This window comes from Gobio gobio, assembly GCF_949357685.1.
Source record: "Gobio gobio genome assembly, chromosome: 17".
NCBI lineage: Eukaryota > Metazoa > Chordata > Actinopteri > Cypriniformes > Gobionidae > Gobio > Gobio gobio.
The window spans coordinates 38,896,195-38,907,337 of record NC_137110.1 but is presented as its reverse complement, the minus strand read 5'-3'; the positions used below and the strand labels follow the sequence as shown (position 1 = coordinate 38,907,337).

General features: G+C 37.0%; 1 protein-coding gene across 1 annotated transcript; it reads right to left on the bottom strand.

Moving 5' to 3' along the window:
* Positions 1-5,611: 5,611 nt before the first annotated feature.
* On the bottom strand, positions 5,612-7,439 carry cycsb (cytochrome c, somatic b). Its single transcript, XM_079840073.1, has 3 exons — positions 7,303-7,439; positions 6,249-6,423; positions 5,612-6,152 (listed from the first exon to the last, which is right to left on the bottom strand). The coding sequence occupies exons 2-3, from the start codon at positions 6,415-6,417 to the stop codon at positions 6,007-6,009; spliced, it is 315 nt and encodes a 104-aa protein (XP_079696199.1). The 5' UTR covers positions 6,418-6,423; positions 7,303-7,439; the 3' UTR covers positions 5,612-6,006.
* Between the last annotated feature and the right edge of the window lie 3,704 nt (positions 7,440-11,143).

Genomic DNA, 11,143 nt, shown 5'->3' with positions numbered 1-11,143 from the left:
GACGAGACATCCCTTCATCACTTTATAACATGCCTTTACAACCTTTTTTCCTGAAAAAGATGATGAAATGTATCTTGATTCTTCACATGCACAAACAGCAAAGCACAAGTTTACCTCATTAATTTGGCAAAATTACATAAAAATTGCTACTTGCTCTGGTTTTCTTTTCAGAACCTACACCATAAGCTAACTAAAATATAATTTAATATAAGTTTAATGGCCAAGTAAAATCTTATTTAGGATGAAACGTTCACAATATTAAACGTTATATTAAAATGGTAGCATTATAAAGTACAACGAAATATATAGCCTATAGGCTAGGATATATTTGAACGCCGCTTTTAGATGAATCATACATTGTAAGCTACGTCTTTGAAGAATTTCTTCCCCTCAGCTTTCAACACGCCACGAAATGTGACAAGTAGTTGTGATTAGCGCCATGCCCACTCTACCTATGCCAAGGGTACGAGCTTAGAGAAGACTCTCCGACGAGCGCGTTCATGAGTACCCTACACGTTCACGTTTGGCAGCTCCACGTCGACATTCCTTTAGCGACGGGAGAGAGGGGGTCCAGCGATACATTCAGTCCGTTTCGAGGCACAACCAGGAGAGCCACAGGTCAACCGTGAGGTAAGCAGACACTTTACAGTCCAGTATTAAACTTTCATCAGTGGCTTTGCCCTCAACTTTATGTTTTTGGACGTGATGCAATAAACTCAGAATAGCGTGCGTACTAAATTACTTTGCTTTAGTCGGTTCTTAAAGTGATGCCAGGCTTAAACTATTATATAAAGTAATTTGAGAAGTTTTGGATACAAAACCTGAGAAGAGAACCAGTGCAAAATCATAGATGACTTGTTTCAAATAATAGCTTAGCTCTTCACAAATCTATATAGGCCAGTAACGTTAGGTTCATTGTAGATCCTTAAATATGCTTCTGAAAACCGAATTGACATGTTATATATTAGGTGGGTAAATTCATATGTATATGTTTTCATATATTGCATTTATACTCTTTGCTGAAATACCTTTTTTTTTTCTTTTTTTTTGTAATAGACTTTTTTTCCTTCCCTTTCTTGTAATAGACCTTTGTGGTTTGAAATAAGACCTCCATTACAGACTGTGTCAAATAATTTTTCTTAAATATTGGTGCAACTGTTTGAAGTAGTTAATGCATGGAGACACGTCAGCTTATTCTAGAGAGTGGACATAAATTCTAACATGTGTTTTACTTCCCAGGAACCTCAGAAGCTGATTGGTCCTGAGAGGGCTACCATCTCAACCAAGGCAACTGCAAGCAAACTGAGTGAAGCCCTACTGATGGCAGTAAATGTTTGTTACATTTTAAAGACAATTCTAGAATTAAAAAACGGGCTTCCTCTGCCAAAGTCGCATACCCACACATACACATATGGACACACTTCTACAGAGAAAAACACGCACACTCAACCATGGCTCCTCGGGGAAAGTTCTGTGGTCCACTCTGGCTGTGTGAGTGTGTGGTCAGTGCATTACAGAACTTTGCTTTAGAAGCTCCACCCATCAAATCCATATTGATCCACGAGAAAATAAAGGATTGGTTTTATGAGTTTCAGGACTGGTAACATGGAATATGCTTTTTGTTCATCTAATTGTGTTAGTATTTTAGATGTTGACTTCAAATTAAGATCTATTAACAGAATCCCTCTACTCCTACTAGTATTTATATAAATACATATATAATGATTATGTATATTTAGAAATTATTAACAGCATAAGGAAAAATATACAAAACTGAGATGGAGTAAACAGTTAGTAAAATGAAAGAGAGAAATTTACGATGATATAATAATTCAAATTACCTCAATGGTTAATGGCCTGCAGATTTTTGAAATTATTAAATCTTCTAATCTTTTCAAGTGTTTTGTTTTTCTTCTTTACCCTGTCAATAATATTTCACAAGTGTGAAAGTTTACAATTTTGTATTATTGGCTTGAAAATTCTATTGGAACTCAGAATGGTTTATATTGCTAAGTGCTGCTGGAACCAAAATGGTTTACGGAAAGTTATACTTGTGTGAGTGTATTATATTTGAAGAAGCCAGTCAGTCTGTCATTTGTTGAATGTATGGCACTTGGCACATAATGTATTTAAGAGTGACTAAACTCTCACTGTTTTACTGTATTGCCTCAAAGTGACTTTCTGCTGGCTATTATGAATGTTATCCTTGAAGCCCTTAAGTGAAATAAAATGTTGCATTTATTAATTATGTTGCACTTGATCCAGTATGTCATATTTGGATTTAAATTATGATAGCATTTTCATTTTTGGGTGAACTATCCCTTTAACATAATTTTGTAATGTTTTCAATATTTTAAATCATATTTTTTTCCCTTCACTAGTTAATTTAAAATGTTTAATGTATAGTCTTTCAAATACCATTTATAATAATAATAATAATAATAATAATAATACATGTTTATGTGGATGTAAAAGGCAATTTTGTAACTGCACCTCTATATTTTATGGTGGTTTCAGTATATTTTAAAGTTGAAAATGGTTTAGGTTAGGTAGGTGGCATATTACATTATTACATGAAATATAGGTTAACTGTAAATAAAAGAGAAAGAAAAGAGAGTTGTCTGCTGACCTCTAGTGGAGTTCTGTGGTGTGGCAGCACCGTCCTCTGATCCCTCCCAGCTCGTGTATTATTCATATTTCTTGTCTAAGTTCCTGTATCAGACACTTTCACCTTGAGGTTGAGGATGTTGAATAGGTACAGAATTGACACAGAAATACCAATTAAATGTCTATTACACTTACATCTTTACAAGATTACACTCTAAAAAAAAGGCTCGTAATCATAGGGGAACATTTTTTAGTGCTATATAGCACCAATTTTGGTGCTTCAGTGGTTCTTCAGCGGTTCTTCAGAGGTGTTATATAGCACCTTAGTCAAAGAACCGGTGAAGAACCTCTGAAGAACTGCTGAAGAACCTCTAAAGAACCGCTGAAGAACCACTGAAGCACCAAAATTGGTGCTATATAGCACTAAAAAAGGTTCCCCTATGATTACGAGCCAAGAACCATTTTTGGTGCAATATAGAACCTTTTTTTTTTAGAGTGTACCTGGCAGGTTACCAGGTAAAACAGATCAAATAAGAAGTTAAACGATGTTGTTTTTTGTTGACACTGTAATTCAACAGTTACATTTTAGACATGCATATGACAGGTTCCTCTCCGTGACACAGACGGTGGTAGGCCTTGCTCTATTTATGTCAAAGGCATAAATCAACAAGATATTGTCGTCTTATAGCCTAGCTTTAAATAAACCGGATTTAACTCTACGTAAAACATATATTTTTTATCACATACATGTTCGCAAACACCAAAATAAGAATTACTGCTGTGCTATGAGCCAAAATGCTAACCTATATTTCAATATAGCATAAAGCATGCTTAAGCGTCTATGATCGGATCATTATTGTAGTGATTATTTTGTTTCCGGCATGTTATATGTTTGGCAACAGTTCTTCTAACCATACATTTATATGTGTGGAGTGTGTAGCTTTTAATTTCTTAAACAACCACGTAGGAAGACATTGCATTGTCAATACAAGATCTTGATCAAAAAATTATAAATGTGATGTTATTTCCATCAAGAGGTGCATCAATTTTGACAGTGCAAGAGTCAAGCACTCTGTAAAGTCTCCTCCAGCACATCCCAAAGACTTTCAATAAATTAAAGTCTGGTTTGGACTCAGAGGTGCCAATTCATGTGTGAAAATGATTCTTCATGCTTCATGAAATACGGCCATAATGTGTCTTCCTGGCTTCCAATTAGGGTTAAAAGAACAGTTGCCAAACATAGGGGTGAGCAGGGCACAACCTAACGTGGGGTTAGTTGTAACACACATGGTTTAAAACTTTCCACACATGCCAGCATGACGAAACTTTGTGTATTTACTGCCATATCAGTAATATATAGAGAAAAAATTGCACCAAAATTAAAAAATCTTTGGAAGATATCACTGAACACTTATTTAACCATAGCAAAAGTAAATTTCTTAAGTAGGCTACATTTTCATCTCTGTTTTTCTGATATATCTGATATTATTTTAATCTTAAATCTGTTATTTGTCAGTTGAGATAGTTCTTTAATGCTGATTTAACCAGCAGAAGCCGGTTTTATATCCCAGTTGCGCAGCTAGGGCGTGTTGTAACACTGTTACAATGTGCCCGTATTAGAACTATGCTATTGTATTCTATACTTATGTGAATTCTATTGAGAAACCACGAGAAAAGAGTGAATAAAGACTGAGAGTCAATGTTCAGAAATTATTATTTATTATGTTTTGAACTATGCTGTATATCTGTGTTTTGCTGTGGTAACTTAACATTCACCATGAATTAATACAACATATAGTCTAAGTATTGTTTAATTATTTTTGTTTCAGTTTATAAATTAAAGTCATGTGTGACGTGCTTCAACAAATATGCATGTTGATTGCGCAACCTTTGCGTTTAATAAGTGTTATAAAAAAGCGTTGCGTAACTTTTGGTGACCTCTAGATGGCGACATTTTCGTTTAAAATGACACTTCTAGTGACATTGAAACTTTGAGTCAGGGTAGATTCTTTTTTTATACATAAACCAGGTTGTTTTATTCCTCTGACATTACGTATGACATGTTATGTCATGTTATATTAGGAACGTTCACAGAACCCGATTCTTTTGGAGTGTTGATATATGGTAGCTGGTCAGACTGGATCTGACTAGTGCACTTTTCTGAGAAGACTCGGTTCTCTGTTCGGACTTTGCTCTCTGACGTGAACTGCACGTACACATCTAAAGTTCGAGTCCATTCAATACTTAGCGCTGATAAGGACAGAAATGCTACGCAATTAATTTATATGTGATCCTCCAAACTGATAAAACGTCTTTCATGGTTCATGTGAGGTGATTTAAATGTATTACTCATGAAGCTAAATTGCTGAACTCAAACACAGGTCACATATGCCAGTTAAACAACCAGTACAGGCTAAATATTCAATTAAGTCTGCTTATATCCATTAAAGCTAGTTATTTTGTTACAGTTATCTAGATTATCATCTATAATTTGGACGCAATGTATTTCAAAAACAGGGGGCACCAAGCTACATAACGCATGATTTATTTAATGAAAGAGCATTTTAGTGAAATCGAGTATACAGTAATATAATTTTAATAATAAAATGTATTTCTTACAGCAGTGCAATGAATTCCCAATTACCTGATCTGAAAGCTTGAAATTTCCTTTAGCAATCAATAGAAAACTTTATATTGAACCATGACTAATTTTTTTCAGAACCTTCCTTAGCAGGGAGTGCAATTGTCAAGGCAAACCATAACTTGGCACATCTTTTTAGCAGGACTTCGTCAGGACTTGCCCTGAAATTTCTCAGGGTAATTCAAAAATACCTGACACTTTATATCCGGAGTTTAAAGGTCTCAAGTACAGGGTCACCGGAGTCATTCGACCCCTAAAACTTAGTACACGGAGAACTGAAACTTAAGTAATACTGAATAAATGGTGCACTTTCACTTGTACATTACAAAACGAAAAGCTAGAAGAATAAACATAACAAATGGACCATTTTGACCGTTTTATTTGAGTTCAAATCCATCCGTTACAATTAGTTACCACTAAGCATGCTGCTTCTTCAGACAACTCGTTGCAATCCAAATACTTACAGGGTTCAGTATATTTTAATAATTTAATGTACAACAGCTCCTGTGAAACCAGGGGACAGTTTTCCTTCCCTCAGTGGAAGCACTGGGGATCTGCAGTAACTTGACTCTTACTACTACTTGCACAAAAAAAAGAAATCCTCACAGCTAAAATGGGTTGGCTTTATAAGCATGCCCTGTTATGATGAATAATCCTGGCCACCTGATCTGTCACACCATCCAAATTGACATTGTTAAAGACATTCAAACTACGAACATTTAATTTAAATATTGCCGCTTCCTCGTTCTCCCTGTGTATTATGATGTGGCTGACTTTAAGTATGCAATAAGGTCTCCTCTCTCGCCCTTCTTCTTGATGCCAGCAAAGATCATCTTTGTGCCTGGAATGTACTTCTTAGGGTTCTCCAAATATTCCATCAAGGTATCTTCACCCCAGACAATACCTGAGAAAAGGAAGGCATCATAAAGACTTGTTAAACAACACCATTCCATCTCATAGGGACACGAAAGACAAGCTGTTCTTCACCAATAAGCCTTACCCTTGCTCTTATTGGCATCTGTGTAGGAAAACCCCTCTGCCTGACCAGTCTTGCGACCAAAAAGTCCCCAAAGATTTGGTCCCACTTTGTGCTTGCCTCCGTTTTCAACTGTGTGGCACTGGGCGCACTTCTGGACGAAAACCTTCTTTCCCTTTTCAACGTCACCCATATTTACCTAGAAGAAAAGGAGGAGATGTGAAAACACTGCAGAAAGGCATTTGAAGGGTGAGCGGTTTAAAAGCACAGTGGACGGATCATCAGAAGGTCATTCAAGGATAGAGCATCGATATGATTAACAGATCAGCTTCAAGACATAAATCAACCAATAAAAGCTCTAGAAATGCTCCTAAGGTCAGTTCACCACCCGTGGAGATGTAAAGCACTTGCTATTGGTCTCTAGGTAGTTGGATAAACTTGCTTCCTCTGACATCCAATCCCTGCCAATTCGTATCAGAGTAAGCATCTTGGTGTTAAGTTGTTCATCCAAGGATAACTTCAAATCGTTTTATTAAAAGAAGCCTTAATCACTGATGTATAGCTCGTTAGGCATTAGGTTGTTAGAACTAGATCAAAATGAAGTAGTCGTCGGATTAGAGTATGTGTGACAAATCCCAATTCAATTTATATACAGACTCTGAGATAACTATACTTAAACAAAATAAGAACATAGCAAAAGTCATAAACCGGCTTTAGATCCACGTTGTGCAAGCTAACGTCAGCAGTTAGCCACATCTGGCTAGACACCCATAAAAGCACACAATTCATCACGAGTTACTTAACATTTTTTTAATACTCAATTACATAACACGAGTATTTTTCTTGTTGGGATTAAATTCAAAACAGATTCTTTTGTTTTTGTTTTGTTAAACCCTGCATATTCCTTCCTTTACATACAATTGTTCTTGAGAAGTAACGTTACCGGTAAGCTTACGCAACCTCGCGTCATCCTTCCTCAGAACCGCTTCAAAATCCTCCATTTCGTATAAACATCAGATCTGTGATCGTTTACACGCCGAACAGTTCTCAACACGACGTGATCGATTATAAATGTTACCTTTCAGACCGTGTGAGGAACCTCCTTGCCTGTCGGGATTGTGGTACTCTGCTCGTGCCGGTTGGCGGACCGATTCTGTATCAGGGCGAAAGAGAAAGGTCACTTCATTTTAGAGGCGCGAGAGTTAGGCTCCAGTATTTTACGTCACAATCATGCGCTGCTGAGCCGTCACGTGCCTCATTCCGACGAATCTGGTAACGGTCCAGCAGCTGTTCTCCTGAAGATCCATCTATGGAGTTGTGACAGACAAGTGATTTTAAAGAGATAATCGGTTTAGATAAAGCGAGTTCAGAGTCCGGAAACGTCGTTTGTACATGTAGCATATATGCAGCATACAGATAAATGATGGAGAAAACAGAGAACCAGTTTGACCTTGGCGTCTTGTCGATGGATGGAATTGATAGAAATATTTCAGTCTTAGAAATTGTAATTACGAATAAATATTACTTCCTAGTTATTCGAAGAAAACGTTTATTTTCAACTGAAATTCTAAAATGTTATGAAGGCTATTAATTAATTAATGAGAAACTATCCAAGGCGTGGTTAAGTTACCCTGAAAACAAGATTTAATGAGCGCTTTTATTTACGTCACACCCTGAAACAAGTCTCAAATGTACGCAAAACATGCGCCTTCTCGCACACACACACACACACACACACACACACACACACACACACACACACACACACACACACACACACACACACACACACACACACACACACAGAGAGAGAGAGAGAGAACCTATAATGTGACACTGACGTGCATGGCCATGGCGTCACATGATTTTTTTACTGCGTGACAAGACGGGAGTTTCATTACATTGCAGCACGTTTCCATTCACTCGAATCTTGTTCGCGGCTAAATGTGCATGAAAGGTGTTCTGAAGACTTGATTTTCGAGTTCTCTGGTGTTTCCCCTTCATCTGAAGCTGACAGACAGGTGACTCATGTAGCTAACACGTGACTGACAGGAATGTAAAATGAAGGATTTGCCAGACGTACATACATTTGTCAATAAATCATAACTGGGCAACTTCTCATGAAGTAGTAATTTCTCAAGGAGAACCGCTTGAAAATGTGCCTTCTTCATTTGAAAATACACATAGACTATACCAACCTTCATTACTATGTTAAAACTACCCACTAACATTAGCTTACAAATGACCCTTATTAAATTTGTTTCCTTTCCCAAAGTCTCAGTTTGAGTAAATCCACTTGGGGTTCAGAGTATTTATTTGTTCCCACATGTCTATTACAATTATGAGGTTTTATTAAGGGTTAGTTCACCCGAAAATGAAAATTCTGTCATTAATTACTCACCCTCATGTCGTTCGACACCCGTAAGACCTCCGTTCATCTTCAGAACACAAATGAAGATATTTTTGTTGAAAGCTGATGGCTGAGAAAGGCTTCAGATAGGCCTCCATTGGCATTCAGTACACTTATACTCCCAAGACTGATAAAAGGCACTTAAAATGTCGTTACAAAGTCCATCTCACCACAGTGACTCTACAATAATCTTACGATGCGACGACAATAGTTTTTGTGCGCAAAAAAAATCAAAATAACACCTTTATCCAGCTTGTTATTGCCTTCCGTGTGTGCCTCCACGACGCATGCGCGAGAATATGACGTAGCGCCGGGGTTCGGGAATCCATGAAATGCACACTTAAGCCCCATTTTGAGCACTACGCCGAGACCTAAAGCACGATCAATGTAGAATCCAACAGCTTAGACACGCGCGTCTTCCTCTGATTGTAAACAAATCGCTTCTGGGTCATCTGTCCGAACGGCGGATCTGCGTCATATTCTCGCGCATGCGTCGTGGAGGCACACACGGGAGGCAGTAACAAGTTGGATAAAGGTGTTATTTTGATTTTTTTTGCGCACAAAAACTATTGTCGTCGCATCGTAAGATTATTGTAGAGTCACTGTGGTGAGATGGACTTTGTAACAATGTTTTAAGTGCCTTTTATCGGTCTTGGGAGTATAAGTGTACTGAATGCCAATGGAGGCCAATCTGAAGCCTTTCTCAGCCATCAGCTTTCAACAAAAATATCTTCATTTGTGTTCTGAAGATGAACGGAGGTCTTACGGGTGTCGAACGGCATGAGGGTGAGTAATTAATGACAGAATTTTCATTTTTGGGTGAACTAACCCTTTAATACAGTGTATACTTTTTTCTTGATTTACCCCGAAAGAATGGAAGTGAATTGTGACAACATGCCCCATAGCTGGGGTACATTGTAACATGTGAGGGGCACATTGTAACATGACTAAATGACCCTGGAGAACCAAAGAACCACTTTCTTCTTTGGAAAATTATGAAATTCAATTACTGCTATAAGTTCACTGAACACCAAAATATCCACTTTTTCAATTTGAACCCTTTACTCCCTATAGGATAGGGCCAAATCTGACCCATTGGGCTTTAGGCGTATCATTTCAAAGAATCACAATAACAAACACTGTCAATGCAAACTATTTTAAATTTAGGAAAATAATCAGTCAACCACACAGCTACATTTAACAATGTTTTTTTTGTGATTTGGCTCAATCTGTGGGCTAGCAGTCTCGGCAAATGGCACATCTTCATCACTGGACAAGTCATTGGACGAGTCACTATCTTGGGCAGAAGATTCACCACCATCACTTTCATGCGGTTGAAACAATTAATCAGAATCGCTATCGCTGTCCAATTCAGGGCCAAAGTCACTATCATCAGCTTCAAGGTAACTTAGTAAAATATATTATACAAATGAATTTATTTCAAGGCCAAATACAGGAGGACTGTCACCATTCTCCATCAAAGTCACTCAAAGAACGAAAGGGTCATTTTTGACCCTACATTTTTTTAACCCATACACCCAGAGGGTCATTTTTGACCCTACATTTTTTTAACCCATACACCCAGAGGGTCATTTTTGGCCCATCGTTTTTCGAACTAGCTCAGAGTCACTAATTTATCCAAAAAGAATATAAAACGTACTTCTAGGCATTCTGCAAGCGAATATTAAATAGATTAACAAAAATACACAATTTTACCAACTGCTGGTTTGCTGAGAAGACTATTTTGTTTGGGTAGGTTTCCAGCTCAACAAAACAGCATGTGGTCAGCCATCTTGTTACTATCACTCTGGCACTTGTGAGTTCAATATTCATCCACTAGGCGTCTCTATACAGGGGCCAGAAGTAGCACTCTGGGCTTTTGAAGTTAAATTTGACTATTTTTTTTTGTTTGTTCATTTTGGGTAGCAGCAATTAACAGCTGCCAAATTTGACCCCGTGGGTTCTCCAGGGCTAAATGACAGCTTAAAATGTTATCTGATATAATAAAATATCCATGAGAGACTAAAATATTTTGTCAATAAAATACAATTATTAACTTTTTAAAATAAAATAATGGCATTTTTTAATCATTAAAAACATACACATTTTTTAGTTTGACAACAAACACATCGCTAAATAAAATTATACAGCATAGTTGAAAAATAATAAAAATTAATAATTTCTGAACATTGACTCTCAGTCTTTATTCACCCTTTTCTCGTGGTTTCTCAAAATAAATCATAAAAGTATAGAATATAATAGCATAGTTATAATAGGGGCTCATCGTAATGCAGTGTTACATCACACCCCACCTGCACAACTGGGATTTAAACCCGGCTTGTGTCTTCTGCTGGTTAAATCAGCATTAAAGAACTATCTCAACTGTTAAATAACAAATATCAGATTTGTCTTATTTTAAATAAACACAAAAAACAAAGATGAAAAATAAACTTAAGTAAGAAATTTACCTTTGCTATGGTTAAATAAATGTTCAGTGATATCTTCCAAA